At 48.1% G+C, this 18,561-nt stretch overlaps 1 protein-coding gene across 1 annotated transcript in view; it reads left to right on the top strand.

Annotated features, from left to right (window-relative positions):
- The window catches only part of adam12a (ADAM metallopeptidase domain 12a), a 78,112-nt gene that overhangs the window by 30,532 nt on the left and 29,019 nt on the right, over positions 1 to 18,561 (top strand). Inside the window, exons 4-7 of the mRNA XM_080021263.1 lie at positions 8,025 to 8,103; positions 11,538 to 11,614; positions 13,575 to 13,773; positions 16,086 to 16,151. Coding sequence (XP_079877389.1) covers positions 8,025 to 8,103; positions 11,538 to 11,614; positions 13,575 to 13,773; positions 16,086 to 16,151 — 421 coding nt within the window. The remainder of the gene's footprint in view (positions 1 to 8,024; positions 8,104 to 11,537; positions 11,615 to 13,574; positions 13,774 to 16,085; positions 16,152 to 18,561) is intronic.

The following is an 18,561-nucleotide window of genomic DNA, read 5'->3' as shown; positions in this document are numbered from 1 at the left end:
GCACACTTGCACAGCCTGCCATTAATTTTCTCTGTTTATTGTTTGTTTAACATTTCTCTACATCATATTTTTGATCAATTGCTTAAAAAAATGGACTAATTGCAGTCCTGTTTTTTTCCTGCTCCAAATTGCGAGGTTCTGGACAGTCCAGGGTCTGAGATCTGAGATTATTTCGATTTCGCACGGCGACAATGAAAACCACCTTAGATTCCATCTGACTTGATTTGATTTGATTTGATTTGATTTGATTTGATTTGAGTGCGCAGTATGTAATGCTTTCCATCGCCGGTGGGGAAGGGTGACATCATGAGCAATAAAGCCACCATTAGTCTTTTTCTGCTCAGGGAAAATGAGAGAGAGGCCCTGTCGTGACCTGCGAGTGTGTTTACGATGGTGATTTGCAGAAAGGTCTATGTCATAGATCCTGTCCTGTGCAGCGTGCACACATGCCGCTGGGTGACAGACGCTATAGGAGTGGAGTATTTCAAACCCACGAGAGCCAGATGTGGCTCCATGTTACATGCTGACAAATGACGACAGGCTACAAATGAAAGATTGGTTGGATGAGATACGTACACATATGTGTGTATGAATGTGTAAAAGTCTGCCTGTTTTTCCTCCAAAGAATGTTTGGGGTTTTTTTCTGTTAGGTTTTCTTTGTCCCTCTTCCAAAATACAGCGAATAACACCGTTTCCATCTCAAAACGAGTTGTAAAACCAACCGAGTGATGAGTAGCCGCGCCAAACGGGGCCGTTTTCTTCTTTGACTCACTCCGCGGCGTGTCCGGAAAAACAACGGCCAATTGCCAAGGTTTTCGAGGTGCTCGTCAAGCCGGAGGGCAGAGCCGCGTGTGCATTTGTCACTCAGCCAGATGACCTGTCAGCCGCGGCAATCGCGGAGACGTGGGCGAGGTCGCCGCACACGGATACTTAAGTAGTGCGCTCCCGTTCCCGGGCGTCCTCCGTAACTCAGCCGTAAGACCGCCAGATGGGGTCTCCATGGCCGTTGACCTCTGTCCTTACGTCCTCTCTCTCTCTCTCTCTCTCTCTCTCGCTCTCTCTCTCCATTCGGCGTCACTGTCAGCAGACTTCACCGCGGATTAGTGTTGCATTTTTCTCCGAATTCAAGTTAGTCCGTCCATTGTTGCGGAAGTATCCATCATCCAGCCTCTATAATTGGGATCCCGTGGAGTCATCCATCACGTAGACATTACACAGCACTGGCACTTTATTGATTTTATAGGGCATGCCCGGGCTTAACACATCAATCTCTAGGTGACAGTCACCGCGGTAATTGTGTGCCACCGCTGCTAATGGCTATTCTGTTTGACCATCTCACTGACCAATTAACCACCCGTGAATGCTAGCCAGGTGCCGGGAATCCTAATGAGGCGGCGACCGCCGAGCTGAGGCCGCGGACAAACCCCTTCCGCCAACGTCAACGCAAGCCTCGGTTTCCGACGCGACGCACCGCGCCGCCAGGAGAACACCGGGCCCGCAACATCTACAGCGGAACCGACGGCGACGGCCACTCGAGAGGGCTTTCGTGACTCCTCCCTTGCGGAGCCGCGCAGCACATGCAAATGGGGTCCGTCAGCCGCCCGCCTCGCCCTGTTTGCTCTTGCTCCGTCCACCTCGCTCCTCGCTGCCACATTGTATTGAACTCGCGTCTCCTAACAGGTCGGTCCGTGACACACCAGCGAGGACAGGGTATTGCATTAAGCTTTTGAGTCCGACTTGGCACCAGCCGGCAGCAATGGCTGACGTCAGTCAGGCTGGGAGACGGCCCCCTTCCCATGTGCAGAGAAAGAAGAAGAAAAAAAAAATTTGTTTTATGTCAAACTTCGAGTCCGGGGGCAACAGGGGGCGGTGCTTATGAAGCTTACTCATACATATGATCCCACTTTTTTCAATCAAGCAAAAACTGGATCCTCGCCATTCACCACATGAAAGCAAAGGGACTTTATTAGCGCTACATGAGAGTCCCTGTCGAAACCTGAACGTATTAAATGGACTTTACGAAATAAGTCCTGCTCCCTTTTTTTTTCCTATGATGTCATTTGCCGTTGAAAATTTCTATTTACATCTGCTCTAAATGTCTTTCAATTAGAGCGCAAAGGTTTTGAGGGCGTTCCTGCTCCTCGGAGACCCGACGAGCAGCTTCTCATTTATCATAGTTAACCCAGGGGGGTTATCCCCAACCCCCTAATTAGGTTGTCGTCTGAGTTAATGAGACATATCGGAGCACGTAAGTGAGAAATCACTGGCTATTGATTCAGTGTGAATTCCAGCGGGGTTCAGGAGGACGGCGGCGTCAACGCACCGGTCAAACCAGTTTGTTTAAAGGTGCACTGCGAGAAGTTCCGCCTCCACCGATAGCGATAGGAGCGTTAAAAGGACTCCCCCTGGGTGACGATAAATCTCCCTCCCCGACACCCCCCCCCCCAGTGTCAAAAAAAAACAAACGTGGTATGTTTTCATGATATTTTATATCCCAAATCGCTTGTTCAGCTTTAAGGAGGGGCGCTAAAATATTTATTGAAAGTTGTTTATACTGAGGTAACTATATATACCGAGCGGGCCATAAATCCTTTAATAAAGTTAAATTTTTTATAACTCATCCACTTCTCCGTCACCACGCTTCCAAGTGGACATGATTTTTACATTAAGACAAAAACATGAATTTGGGGCGTCTTTAGGGGCTTGGGAACGTAACCCCAATCATTTGTAATAGTTAAATAAATGGACTATTATATATAATCCCCAAATATAGGACTATTATAAAGACCAGATAAATGTCAGGTGTCCAAGCTTTTAACCCGGCCAATTTTCACCTTCACTTTCAGGTCTGACATCGACGCAGTAAGCCGTTCGTTTTCCCTCCACAATCACCCCGGCGAGCTCGCGGAGGTGAAAGGCACTCCCACCGCCCAAATTTTCCACGCAATTATTTTTCTTTTCTTTTTTTTCTTTTTCTTTTTTTTTTTTTTGTTCTTGTCTTTTCTTTCTTTAAGTATGGCTTTAAAGTGGGAGTCAGCTCATTTTCAGACATTTATTCCTCACTATATCAGCGCTCTCCCTCTCCCCCTCTCTCTCTCTCTCGCTCTCGCTCTTGCTCCCCCCCTCCCCCCCCTCTCTCTCTCCCTCTCTCCTCTTCACCCTGTTCCCTTGGCCCGGAGTCATACGGTATAATAAATTCCACATCAGGTTATATACTGTACTGATCAAACGGTTTTCGAGGCGTTTCGAAGGCACAGTTCCCCTGCTAAGACAGCGTGTCCCCCCCCCCCCCCTCTCCCTCCTCAGCGCTGCGTATAACTGCGACTTGGAAGCGTGCGTTGACGTCCTGTCACTCCTTAATCAGTCGTATCGCTCGTGCCCCTTCGCCGTACCGACAACATGCAGCTGGGTTGTGCCGTCTGGATAACGGCTGACAACGACATGAAACGGGGTCTGTCCCGGACGGCTTCATTACCATTTGAAAGGGACCCCCACCCTTCCCCGCCCCCACCCCTCCACGTCTGAACTGCTCCGTCCAGGCTTTGACAGTCGAGGCCCCTCTTGCCGTGAATTATACCTTCTCTTTTGTCCCCGATTGATCGAGCGCTGACACGAATATCGATCGCAACAGGTGCGATCGATATTCGTCTCTCGCCGCTTTTCATCACGGGCGCTTTGTCCCATTGTCGTACGCGCGCCATCGAGCGGTACGGCCAACGTATAGAAGGGGGGGGGGGGGGGGGGATTGTGATTGATGATCATGAAAACAGCCTTTCCAAAAAGGCAAAGTTCTGAAATGACAAACGCCGACATTTATAGCCCCTTGTCATCGCGCCCGATTAAGATAAACCATTTTGTAGATCCGGGTGTTATGGACGGAGATCCTGCCAAAAAAATCCAACATGATTAGTGTGGGAGTCTCTACCCACAGGTACGGGTTGAGGGAGGGAGACGGGGAGTTTTTCTGGCAGCGAGGCGCCGACATGACGTGAGTTTTATTAATAATCATAACAAAAAGGCTCGCTGGCAAACCAGGGAACATAAAATAAACGGAACGATCGGCGTCTCTGTTTCTGCTCGGTCGCGGTCTGGTCCGCAGGCCGTTTTTTCTTGCGTCCTGCGCCACGCGATCCCCGCTGAAAGACAGGACAACCTATAACCTTGACCGCGCCCCCCAATTAGTTATGTTGCGTTACAGCGAGTTACGGCAAGCTTCGCTGAAACGCGGCTGTTTTCATCCTCAGCTCAAATCTTACGATCGCGCAGGAACTCATTATAGAAAAAAAAGATCTGGTATTTTGCAACTGACCGGATCAGAAAGCCTTTTCCAGTCGCAATGACATCATTGTCTCCTTTGCTCCCTTGTCTTTTTCTTATTAAAGTTGTTTTGTGTTTCCCTCCCGGAACGTTTGACATGGTGTAAACATCAGTACTGGAGCAGCCCATCAGCTGACACCTATCGCACGTTTCTCCTTTCCAGCTACGGGTTTCCAGTCTGATGGACGTTCTGTTTGCTCCTCGCTCGGCCCCCCCCCGTGGCAGCCGCCGTCGACTTTGGAGGGGGAGACGAGTTGGCTAACTTCTTTTTCCTTCCGCTTGCCATCTTGCTGTCAATCAGGTGGCGCCCTGTGGAGGCCAGACCTGCGGAGTAATGCCTTTTAAATCTTGAGCACCTCCCTCCCTGGTGTGAGGCTCATTAACTCCCCGCTGACTGATAAACAGCGAGGCCGCTACGTGCCGTGCACGGAGAACCGCTGCTGCGGTTAAAGCCAACCATGCGCAGGGGCTCCTGGTGGTGGTGGTGGTGGTGGTGGTGATGGTGTTTGAACTCGCTTTTGGGCGTTTTCCCGGGTGACCTCAGCACTAATTCGTCTCGGAGTGTTTATGGGTATTTCTATATGTGTTTAGGTGTTTGGATGAGTGAGAGCCGCAGCTCAGAGGAACATTGTTCATCCGGCTGTTCCTTGTTGTGACTGCGGCCGGGCGATGTATCGATATAATATTTGGTATCGCGATAAGAGACTGGGTATCGTCTGTGGTTTTGGGTATTGTAATATCATAATGTAGTTAAAATAATGTTTTTCAGGCAATTTCTGGTGTCCGAATATCTGACGAAAGCACCAATAGCCACACCCCAAAAAATATCGTGAAATTATCCATATCAAGCTCTTTGTCAAAAAATGTGGGGATCTTTGATCGCGGCAGGCGTCGCCCAGCCGTAGTTGTAACCCCCCCGAAGATCCGTCGGCATCAGACGCATCAGCGGCAGGCGGAAAACGCAAAAAAAACGCACACATCGGATACCCGACAAGCGTTCCCCCTCGCAGACCGACTCCACCGCTGCGCGTTGGTGTTCCTTTTTTTCGGGCAGATGTTGAGCGCGGCGCTGCCCGACCCAGAGCGCAGACCTAATTAAGCCGGCAGAAACACATCATTTTATTTGGCATTCCGCTCCCCGTGGCCTCGCTTTGATCCGATGATTATTACCAGGACTTTGGCTGCGTTCTGGGGTTCTGGGGTTCTGCGAGAGGCGGGGGCGTTGTGTGTCTCTCCTGCACTGACAGGTCCCAAACAAAATAAACCGCCCCCCCGTCCCCACCGCCCCCCCCCCCCTCCCCCCTCGGTTGTTACAGCTGACGCTCCCAGCTGAGTTGCTGGCGCTGAGGTCAGTAAGAGATTCCAGCTGCCGCCCCGCAGAGGTTCCTTCTCCTGCTGTGGATTACCACCAGCGAAAACCATCTGCCAGAGCGTCCGCGTCCGCATACGCACATATGCGTGCGTTGCTCCCCCTCCGCCCTCCACCACACATTGCGTTCCTACATAAACACACATAGTGAAACACATGCTTTAATAATCAACCCAGCAGTGGGGGGGGGGGGCTTTTGGGGGGAGCATCCTCATTGTTTCTCTAATCTCATCTCATGGCTGGAACTCCCCCACTGTTAAACGTCCCCGATAACTGCCTTGTCTATCGACTCTCCACACAGCGCTCTGGAGTCTGCACACACACACACACACGCACGCACGCGCGCACGCGCGTGCGCTAACCTTTGCACGGGGTCAAGGGACAAAAGGCATCTCCGATGGTAAACTTGAATCGTTTCGCTTTCGCAGCGGAAGCGCCGCCCGCCTCCATTTGTCATATTTTGTGGACGTGCGTCGGCTCCAAAGGGATCGCTCGGCCTCCTCGCATTCGCTTCATGGTGGAATTGATTCCGGCCCGTGGCTAAAAATAAGACCCTTTTATTTTTCATTCCATATGATTAATTTCCCAATCCCCCCCCCTCCCCCCAAAAAAAAACAAAAAACAGGCTATTATTTACATCGGTTCTTTTTTTTTTTTTTTTGGCTGTTGTCTGCGCTGTCTAATCTAATTACTGGAAAAGGGTCTGCGGCATGGGTTCTGGAGGATACGGAACGGCTCTTCATGGTGTGTGCATTCAGCGCGTACGTGGTTTAATAGAATACGTCACGGTCGCTGGCGGGGAAGCTGCTTTCATTCTTCATTGTGTGTCACCTACGGCTGTTCAATTCAATTTGAGCTCTCCTCAGCGCGAGGTGCTCCATCATGTCCCGCCCGGCAGAACTATTCACCCGACTCGTGGGTCGGAGGCGGTCGCCGGGCGGCTTTGAGGTGCCGCGGTTGATATTGTTTGGATGACGTTACCGACGGTAACGCCTACTGCTCCGGCGTTTACGGAGTAACTCTGTACTCTCATCACATTTGTCTTTGACGAGCAATGTAACGCGGTATTGTTCCTAAACTCAGTCATCATATTACACGTACTAATTAAGCAATTCCTTTGTTACTCCTTACTTGCGTAATCCCATAAGTTCTATACTGTATGTAACTAATATGTCTCTTTAGTGGCTGACCGAGCTGAGAGGCCACGTCTAAAGGCCGGGTTATAACGCCGCCCGCACAGAGGGCGCCGGGCTTTTAAAGCTGCCACATTCTCTGTGGCAGTATTCTCAGAAACCACGGGTGAGGAAGCAGGAAGCAGTAAACGGAGAAGAGCGCCAAACGGCCGAACGTGGCCGCACGCTACTCCATCACAGCCTGTTTATGCCGACGAGGAATCGCTGCTCGCGCCGGTTATACCCACAGAAGCTCCAAAAAGGAGCTGGTCTGTCGGCCCGTTCCATGCAGACACGGGGGTGGGGGGCTATGTCCTGCTCAGCATTTTATCACAGAGGAACTTCCTCAACCGTTTAACGGAGTCACAGTGTGTTATTATTCTCCCTCGTTGCAAGATTCGATGAAAACAAGCTGCACATGAATACCAATAAAAACGTTGCCTTTACACCGAGTGAGCTGCGTCAATAAGAAATTGCCGGACTTTGAATTTTGCATCTGACTTGTACTGCGGATCAATTTTGGCCAAAATGCCAGAAATGAAACGGCAAGGCGCCGCCTCGCGCTCGGGGCAGTTATAAACCAGACACTTCCAGCACATACAGACACTCAACAACAGAGCTTTCAAATACCTAACTCCCAAAGTCTGAACACAATGCATGCTGGGAAACAGGAAGGCACAACGTTAACTGTGTGGCAGTTACTGCATCTCAGGCAATGCGGCGGAGTCACGCAAAAAGTAATGTGATGCCGTTTTCACACCCAAACAGGCGATTGACACCTTTCCCGTCGCCAGGAGAAATGCTGTGTTTTATTTCTGGAGCGTCGCGTTCGACGTCACCAACACCAACCGGAAAAGGGGCGCGTCGTGTGATGGGGGAACCACGCTGTCGAGGAGACGGCAACTTAAAACAAAGAACGACATAAAACTGTAAAACTTGGAAAGCTGGGAAGGTTTTTTCCTTTGCCGCCAGATGTTAACGGGTGTTACTGTGTTTTCGTTGTGTTGGGAAAGGGGTATTTCTGAGCAGTGTATTGACTTTCGACAGGGAGTAATCGATGAAGATATGACTTTTTTTTTCGAGTAATGTGTAATACACAACTTCTTTTGAGTGAAGACCCCAACCCTGCTTTCTGAGCTCCTCTCGTCTCTGTTCCTCCGTTCCAGGGGCCTGTTCGCCAGTCGCTACAGCGAAACTCATTACCTGGAGGACGGCAGCGCGGTCACCGGCTCTGACAACTTCACGGTACGTTTTGTAGCTCCATGAAATGCTTTCTAGTTGCTGCTTTTCCGAAAACCCAACGCGGTCGGAACGAGGTAATTAAAAGGAGGAAGCGGAAATGTGTTTTCCTCTTTTCTCAACTCGTCAGCATAATATATGAAAGCTGGCCTCGCGCTGAACCTCTGGTCATGGCGGCTGGGGGACGGACGGGGGGCCGCGGGGTTCTTCTTTACGGTGCTTCTATTTTAGTCTAGTGAGGGGAAATAAAAAAAAAAAGACGTAGCAGCTAGACCAACTTCGTCCGTAAAGCATCCGGTGTAGGTGAGTGGGCCTATTTTAGCTCTTAACTTCCCGCACCGGCAGATTCATATTTGATGAAACTATCGTCATGCTCGGGCCAGGGAGCGCACGCTGACGTGTTAGGAAACGACGCCGGTCTTTTATAATGCATACAGCTCAAAAAACACTCAGAAAAGTCTTGTTTTGTTGTCCGGCCCTTTAAAATGCCCAACCACAACTATGTGCATTGCAGGCAGTTGCACATTATGAAACTTAAATTTCCTCTCTTGAGACCTTTTTTTCGAATTCACATTTTTATTTTTTTTTGTCTCCATTGCAAATTCCCCGACGCTATTGAGGAGGCGATGCATTCCGACGATTCAAAAGATTCATTGGTCACATACATATTGCACCATACAGCATGTAGTGAAATGCTTTTAGGCAAACTCCGGAGACGTTCAATCATAGCAAACTAGCTGTATTTTATCGTTTTCAAGATAAGATAAAATAATACTTTATGCATGCCTGGGCCGAGGGAGGGGGGGTGTTCAGGAGACAGCCAGAGCTATGGGGTTCCATACATCCTTGGCCCACTCATTCATCATTAGACGTTCTGAGAAGAGGCAATCCTGTCAGGCAACATAAAACTCACATTGTTATGTTGTAATAAATGAGTTGCAGGTGGCTGCAGTGCCGTAACTGTTTTGTGATGTATCATTCCCATGCTGTGGCTCAAATCTCCCACCTGCTCACACAGTTCCAGGGATTCGGTCATATGCAATTTGGGAGGCAATTAGATGTCTCATTTCGCTCCAGATACCCAGAAAGCATAATTAGAGAAATCCGTGTACAAAACGCCTGGCCTACTTAAAAGCGACACCAACAACAAGGGGGGGGGGGGGGGGGGGGGACGCGTGTGCTTCGGCGATGTCCGGCCATACTGTGAAGCGAACACTATTTTCCAACCCCGGCCGTGGTGCGGAGACCGCCGTGGGATGGAGCTGGACCGTCTCTGCCAGAGCGCGGCCAACTCAGCAAAATCGCTGCCATTCCAGAGCGAGAAGACAATGAGGGAGTTGTTTTGGGCCGGGTCGGAGCGGAGGGGGGAGTCCACGGTGAATGTACGCAATGCAGGACATTGGGGGGAGAAGGTGGAGAGAGGATGGGAAGGATTAGAGATTAGATTAATGGCTGGCTGAACGGACGATTAGGTGACTTTAACTGATTTAACCGCAATAGATTCTTTTAGCCTAGGCCTAAATGGTCATCCCATAACGTTCCCACTGTGCCATTATGACTGGGAAGACTTTCATCACGGGGCGGCCTTTACTGGAAGCCTGCTCCATCGTTCCATTGTTCATTTATTTGCCCCAGTCGGCAGGGAGGGGACTGATATATTGGCTCTGGGGGAGGGATCTCCGGGGTTCAGTCGTGTGTTAGAGACAAGGCATTGCCGGGAGTGACTTGGTCATGAGTCACTCCTCCACCATTCACTTGTCTGCTTTATTTCCTTCCCTCCTGGGTTGGAGTCTTCTTATTAGACGATGCGTTGCTCCCAACGAAGGGAGAGAGAAAGCCATCCAGGATGAGTTAATGCTCCCCGGCACAGAAGGATTTAGGTTGGAATAATAATGCGTAGTTACCATCAACAATGTGATAATCACACCTCGGGTAATCCAGGTATTAGATATTAATCTTTCTTATTTCGGGCTACGTCAAAGGAAGCACATTCCTTTCTCATCAGTTTTTGCAGAAAGGCCTGCAAAAAAAAAAGATAAAAAGTCTATTCATATCCCTAATATCGATGCATCACAGTCATGATCTCATCAAAGAAACATGAGGTGGTAGCATTAACTCGCTGCACTAAATCCAGTTTCACTCTGCCCCACGACACAAAAAAATCATAGTTGGTGTAATGGCCTCTTCTTTTTTTTTTTTTTTTTTTTTTGCCTTCATTGAACAGACCGTCCTTTCTCTCAGATCTAGAAAGCGCACATATGGCAGGAGTCCAAATGGATTTCGCCATTACGGATTTAGGTCCTTTCGGAAATTTTCTCAGTGAAAATTAGTTTCAAAAGGGGGAACGTTTTTATGAGAAGAAATAAATGCAGTGTTATCAATGTACGAGCCTTAAACGAGCATGTAATTAATTTAAAGTGGTAATCCGTCAGATTATTTTGTTAAATATATCCCATATTTGATTCTTTTTTTAGCTGGCCCTTGATAAGAAACAGCCATTCAATGTATTTGTGTTGTGGCGTGTGCTCCTATATATGCTGTTTCAATTGTTGGTGTTGGGGTCCGCCTTTCCCAAGAAGAACGAAAAAAGAGCAGCACCCTTGACTGAAAAAACATCCCCGCCGCCTCAGTTGACCAAGAAAAAAAACAAACAACAAATCAATCAGTCAGAAGCAGGCAAACTTTCAAGAAAATAATCTCAACGTCTTAGAGCGAAGACGACGGTAAACCCGGATGCTTGATTAACATTGCAGTTTGGAGCAGAATTGCCGGGTTTGCAGCGTAATCGACCCAACAAAAAACTCCCTCTTATTGATTACCACTCGAAGAAAGGTTGATCGGGAAATAGTTGTATGGCAGAATAAGTATTTCAATAAAATAAATATAGATATTCTGTGCAAGATTAACTTAGTACCCTGTACCACCGGCATAGAAGCCAAAGTGCTCAAATAAGCCAAGTTGCTGAAGGTTTGCCAGTTTGAACAAGGCCAGTAGGAGGGAAACCTTGTGTATTTTTTCTGTACGGGGCGGCATTTGCTCATACCTGTGTTTTGTGGCAAATTGGCAGTTTTCAACTAGACACTTGCACCCTGTACTCTTACAGACTTACAGGCTTTGTCTGAAAAAACACAGGCTTAATTTGACTATTTTCACTCCCACGAACAGCTTGGCAGGTGGTACGTGAGAGCCGGTACATGGGAGTAAACCAGCAGGCATAAATTACACCCGGAAATAAGAAACTCATAGACTTGAGCCGTAGCTGGACTGCGATGATGAGTGAGAACGGTTGCTTCTCTCTGCAAAAGAGGCTATTCTCCAAGCGTCTATTTGCTCATATTTCACAGTTATCAGTCAGGGCCGGCGTTGTTGAACTTTATTTAAACCTAAACACACTAAAATCACTGAGCCCAAAGGCCCTTTTTGGCTCCGTTCCCCCTCAGGTTAACTGCTACTACCACGGCGAAGTTGAGGGTCACGCCAACTCGGATGTCAGCCTCAGTACCTGTGCGGGCGTCAGGTAAGTGTATCCGAATCCAAAGCCTTGGCTTCCTTCCGCCTTTTATGCGCACATTAAAGGTATATGTTCATCACTAACACTCATGCCGCGGATGACATTACTGTCGGTCTAATGCTCTCCCATGCTTCAGTGCTCAGTGTGTGAGAGGCAGCCAGGAAGCCCAAAGCGAAGGCCTAGTTATCTGGGAAGCCTTTGGGTCTTCAAATACTCCTCCAGCTCTTGTGGTTTCAACGAACGGATGAAGAAATAGCATACTTATAGAAATAACGTGAATAATGAATTTCCACACGTTATTAAGCCAACATGACACATATAGAATATGAAGAAAAGCAGCAGACTGTGCAGTCGGCCTTGAGCTAAATGAAGAGTTTCAGTGCTGGGAAAGAGCTGTTTGCAGTTGTCAAGCAGGAGTAATTATTGCGGTAATATCGGTAGACAACAGCAGAATTTTTTTTCACAAACCAGACAAACGTGTGCGCCCTCCAAGGAATTATCCAGGCTGCCCTTGTTCTCGTCCTTGGTCTTTTTTTTTTAAATGTATTTGGTTCCTTTGCAACCTGTCTCTAGATATACAAATACAAAAAACTCATTTGTGAAGAGCTACATCCCTTGGCACGCACACCAAGACAAATTGCTCTTGGTTTGGTTTGGCAACGCTAGTGCTTTGGGGGTGGATAATGTAAGTTAACTTGTATGTGAAAGTTGCGGCATGTTGCTAAAGTCTCTTGTCTCGAGTCCATCCAAATAACTGGCCAGACTTAGGGTAAACTTTTGGTCATCCAGGCTGCTTTTTGAGCATGCAAAATGGTCCGCATGGGGAAAACAGGAGCCCCGTCAGCTGAATGTATTGTATGTTATTTTTTTCTTATATATTTTGATATAAGCTATATATATTTTTGCACAATAGCTTACAGGATTTAGGGGAGAAATCTTATGTTAACACAGAAATAAAAGTGTTGGGGTTTTTTTCGCAGGGTTTTTAAACTACTAATTTAAACTATAAAGTATGACTGTGGCAGATCCGCCTGCCACACGGCGAACGACTGGCCTTTGGCACAGGATACAGAGACACAGGCAGAGATGTTGCAAACACACCAGTGTATTGTAGAGAGTGGGCACGGTGGTACAAGCATGGAGCAGATGGAACATTGTCATGACAACAGCTCTCTCTGTGTGTGGGGATGTGGGTTTCACCTGTTGCTCGTTGATTGCTCTTACGAGCCACAGACGTACAGCCACCCCTGATCCTGGGCCCAATTACCTAGACCCAAGACAGGTGTGGCTGCTGAAACCACGCCACCCCCCACACCGCAATGACATAAAGCTGATTTAAATCATGGATGGTCATCTTCGCGACGACTTTCCTTGTCACTCGTTTTGCCGTTATTAACGGCAAAGGATTAAAAAAAAATTGATTGCTGCGGCCAGGAAGCGGGCACAAACGTTTTTCTACTCATAAAGAAGAAGACTTCTGCCACTTCCAATGATTGTGAACATGAAGCATTAACTTGGCCCATGAATCAGAAACTCTTCCAAGCGCACTCTTTTTAACATGAGGAAGTTATTGATGCCATAAACCGTAATGTCTCTTTACCAGCGGTCTGCCTCCTGAAGTAAAGAACAGTTACTTTCAGGTGATTACACTCTCACAAACGATTGGATCACTTCTGCTTTAATTCACACAAAAAGATATTTAAAGAATAGTGCATCGACGACATTACATTTGACTTTATCGTGAAAAAGGAACTTTGTCTCGATCACCAATCTGTTGTAGACAATTATTATCACAGGCAAACATACAATATTTGTTATATGATATGTTTGTCTGATAATCAGTCATTCATATAATCATTAAAATAGTCCAAGTGATAATGAGAGACGCTGACTGTCTGACAGCTGACATCTTTCGGTTCAACTCGTTCGTCACACGCATTAACTGCGTTCCGTGTTGTCCCCCCAGAGGCTTCATATCTCTCCAAGACAAATCCTTTGTGCTAGAACCTTCCGCCGACCACCTCGACGGGACTCACTGGATCTACAGAGCCCAGCACCTCAGCCTCCCGCCCGGCAGCTGTGGACACCACTTGAATGTATCCCATCCCACTGGGCGCAACCTGAGCCAGGCCGGCAGCGGCCCCTTCAGGACTTTCGGCAACAGGGTAAAGCTGTCCTACTTTGCGCTGGTTGTCATTTTGCTGTGTGTATTTTTTTGTATAGCAGAAAGGGACGCACGATGAAGCCAAATCTTAAGCCAAATACAAAAAATGCAGGTTTTATTAAATTTTTTCGTATTTTAATAGCAATTTTATTAGGCCAGAAGAGCTTCCGAGTAGGCTGCAGTGATCATCCTCAAACCACGTCATTAAAAATGTCATCCTGCCCACATGCACTCACATTGAGTCCAATCCAGCCCCTGACCTTAAATGAGTTTGATATCCCGGTGTAGTGTTTACACTCCCCTTCTTCTTGACATTTCAGGCGAGCCAGTCATGCCATGCGAGAGCGACAGAGCACTATAGTGAAGCGTTTCATTTAAATTTTGGTTGGAGACGACAGCTCAGGTTGGAAAAGTTATGGGGTTGGAGATTGAAGCCCAGGTAGGACATGATGAGACTTCTCTTTTAATGGCGCCGAGAGTTAAAAGTCTTGATTCCCTTCGGCACCGCAAGCCTGGCCAGCACTTTTTCCACTTGCCGTCCTTCAGCCGGATACCTGCTGCGTCACAACAGCGAGTAAGGAGAAGAAGAAATATCACTCCCCTTGACCCTCTTCACAAAGGTCATTTCGCAAAGGTAGATAGTCGTAAGCGCCCTGGTATATTTTCTTTCAAACGAGACGGGGCCGTGTGAATTATTTCCCCCATTCTTCCCGCCCGGTCCGCCGGTTGTCCATTAGCGTGCAGAAATCTGAAAGTGCTGTGGCCTTTTAAGTGCCAACGTTTTTGTCAGCACATGGAATCGTATTTCAGGCCCCTTCGTAGCGCCTTCAGCTGGACCTGTCCATTCAGATTTAAGAAGATTGCGTGTACACTCCACGGTAGATCAGCCTCTCTCTATCTCCCTCTCTCTAGTATATCTCTCTTTCTCTCTCTCTCTCTCTCTCTCTCTCTCTCTCTTTCTCCCCCTCCCCCTCGGCTCCTCACGACACAACTGAGAATAAGGAATGAATCTTTTCAAAGACAAGTGCACGGCGGTCTACCATCTGCCGAGCCAGTGAAGACCAACCCCTGATAACAGCATCTGATTTCTCCACTCAGCGCGATTGGCAGAAAGAGTGATCCTTGAGTGAGGGCCCCCCCCCCCCTCGCCCCGGCTCCAGGTTTCTATGGAAATGATCGCGACGGCTCACTCGCGCCTCCGCCTCTTAAGTTAATTGACTTTGGAGCGCGGACGTCCTCCTGGGCGGCCTCCGGGTGACTGTTATCGCCGCGGGGTGCCTTTCGAGCGCGGTTGTCTGTTTACCTGTGGAGGAGGCAGATAAGGGTGCGCGGGATCCAGGCTGCCAGGCTAGCGTAGATAAAAGGGCTCAGGTTGAACGGGAGCCATGGTGTGAGCACAAAACACTTAGCCAGCAGGATAATGGAGGCTCGAGAATGTGTTTGTGCGCGGAGGAGGATGTGTGCGTACGTGTGTGTGTGTGTGTGTGTGTGTGTGTGTGTGTGTGTGTGTGTGTGTGTGTGTGTGTGTGTGTGTGTGTGTGTGTGTGTGTACGTGTGTGTGTGTGTGTGTGTGTGTGTGTGTGTGTGTGCGTGTGTGTGCGTGTCTATGTGTTACTGTGAGCGCCAGTGGGAAAAGACACCTTGGCTCGATGTGCCGCTGAAGTGACGACCCGAGCCGATGCTCGCACTCACCGCAGGAGCGGCATCTGTTCCGCAGCAGGGAGGGTGAAGCCGCTCTGGACGAGCCCCAAATGAATGTCATCGCCATGCTTTCACCCACACCAAGTTGCTGTCACATACATCAATGTCTGACGTGGGCTGAGGAGACACTGCTTGCCTTTTTTTGCTTTTGTGTTATTCTTCTTTGCGCAGCAATACAATAAATGTGTACTGTAGATGGCGTTGCCCAAAAGTGTTAATGAGCCGCTTCCCGCGGAGCACCTGCAGGGTGTAACCTTGGTTAATCTCATTGAGTCGGACAGGTAGCGCGGTGCGTCGCTGCGCGCCACTTGTTCATATCTGCCGTTGCTCGCACCGAGTGCGGATCAGGTGTGAAGCCCTATTGAGTGGCCACCTGCTATATTTAGGCCGCCCTCTCTAGAAAGCTTAATGCGTCGCCCCATCGCCCTCCTCTCCCACATTCTCTCCTCCCCGCCGGCAGATCCGACCGCTACCGCCCCTTTCTCTCGCCTTATCACTCCGTTCCACCCCCGCCCCCCGCATTTCCTCCTTCGTTCTTCCTCCTCTTTGTAACGTCCAGCGTGTAATTGTGCCTTAATTCTTACCTCCCCTCCCCCTCTTCCCTCGCTGCAGTATAAGCGGCACGCCCAGACTACCACCAAGTATGTGGAGCTGATCATCGTGGCCGACAACAGGGAGGTAAGCGTGGCCCTGTGGGGCTCCATGTCGTCGCCCCCCCCACTCACCCACCCAGCTGTCAACCACCACCGGCACACACACACACCTCACATATGGTCCCCTCAACATGACCCCTGATGTGGCTGGGTGCTAATTGGATATTATCTTCTCTCAGAGTTATTGTATAGTCATGAAATTGAGATGTTACATCATTTGGTCGTTAGATTTAATGATACTGATATGACCAAAAATGTTCCTGTGACACATTTGAAATACTCAACGTGGGTTTATTTGGAAAGCTGCGGTTGGAGTCTAATGTACTATATGTAACCACATACAGCAAACACCTAGCAATATATTAATATCAAGATCCACTCTTTGCATTCAGAACAGATGCATTCCTTCTTGGAATGCTGTCCTACAGGTCTTGCAATGTGTGTGGTGGCATATCATCCTATCAACATCAAAAACCACCGTGTTCTTTGAGGGATGGAGGGGGTGGAGGTCCGCTTTGCAATCGCTCCCTGCACAAGTTCCCATAAATGTTCAGTTATGTTCCCGAAGGTGAATGTAGAGGCAACTGTGGGTGGTTGAGTGCATCCTGGTGTTTATCAAACCACTTTGGAATTGTTAAGCCTTGTGTTTAAGGGCATTATCGTCCTGGAATATGGCAACATCATCCCATATTCCAGCCACTGTGGATGCCAACGGCTCCTACGAGATGGCTGCCAGTTAGCAACAGACATTTTGACTTGAAGCCATGCTTAGTTTTTGCTTACTCCAAACATGAGCCCATCCAGACATACTGTAGGAAATAGAGTGAAGGATGACCATTCTACTTTTTCCATTTGCTCAGGGGCCCAGGCTTCCTACTCCAATGCATAACCTGCTGTAAAGCAGGTTATGCATTTTTGTGAAATGGCGTTGGATTCCAAATAGCTCTCCTACCATTATTCCAGTTTTGTGAAGGTTACAACATGTAGTAATAAAAAATATATATTATTATTATTATAATTATTATTATTATTATTATTATTATAGTAATACATTTTGGCTGTGTTCACACTGCAGGCCAAAGTGGCCCAAATCTGATTTTTTTGCTCATACTGTTTGTGACTCTGAGATTATTGTTTTTTTTTCATGACAGTCTGAACAGGACAAATCACGTGGAATTTGATCTTTTCAGTTCAGATTTGGGCCACTTTCATAATGTGGTCCTAAATCGGATACAGGATGCAATACGACCTCAGTCTGAGCAGTCATTTAATGTGACTTTCATGTCAACCTTTTCATTGTCACGTACCGGACCACGTACCGGACCACGTACCGAAAAAAAAACTCTGTTTGGAGACTAAAGTTGGAATTCTGCCCCCGACTTCGGGGGCGGAATTCCCCGCCGCGGCACCCGCACCATGGCCACAGCGTTAAGCAGTGGGGAGGGAAAATAAATAATGGACAGATAAATAGACCAACCCGGCGAGGGGGCACCCACGCTCGCTGCGTTTTATGAATAGCACTGGATCTAAAAACATTGATCTCGGCCTTAAAAGCTATTGGCTTGAGTATTTAAGCTTTCCTATGGGGACATTTGTGGTGTGTGTGTGTGTGTGTGTGTGTGTGTGTGTGTGTGTGTGTGTGTGTGTGTGTGTGTGTGTGTGTGTGTGTGTGTGTGTGTGTGTGTGTGTGTGTGTGTGTGTGTGTGTGTGTGTGTGTGTGCGTGTGTGTGTGCAAGCCAGCGTGCATGTGTGGGCCTCTGAGGGAGCGATAAGGCGCAATTTGCACACATTGTGATTATATTTGACTTAACTTCCTTATTGAAGCTAACAAAAAAAATCCCCGTGCCACTGCCCCCTCCCAAGCCGCCCCGGGAACCACCAGGGCCGTGCCGGGTCGCGGTGCATTAGCCTGCCATGTTAACTTCCGTACGACAGGGTGCTGCGTGTGACGTTACTTTGTGCATACTGTGTGCATGCGGGTCAGTTCAGGACGGTGTTCACACTGTTCTCCTTCAACTTACAACTGGCTGTTCCCTTTAACACATTAAATAATTTATAAATAATTTTGCTTTTTTTTTTTTTTTTTGACTGACTGATGCACCTGCAATTCGGGTGCCTTTTTTGGCTGGAACTGTTGGTTGGCTCATGATGCTTTTCAAACTGACGTTAATTGTCAAGTCTTTAAAATGACACATGCTGCACAAATTGGCAAACAACCTTATATGACTCACCACTGCAGCTGCATTCATTACAGTGTTTTAGTTACCTCAAAGTTAAACCCCTTTTCCATGAGGTATTTCCACATTTGACTACCCCCTGTAGTTCATTGGTACAAACCTGGGTGAATCCTTGAACATGGGGTTCTACATATATACCGTCATATATACCGATACTGTGTTCAATTCCATATGTTTACTGAGATAATAAATGATCCC

This window comes from Zeus faber (assembly GCF_960531495.2).
Source record: "Zeus faber genome assembly, chromosome: 20".
Lineage (NCBI taxonomy): Eukaryota > Metazoa > Chordata > Actinopteri > Zeiformes > Zeidae > Zeus > Zeus faber.
The sequence above is the reverse complement of the archived record's forward strand: the minus strand, read 5'-3'. Positions and strand labels throughout refer to the sequence as shown.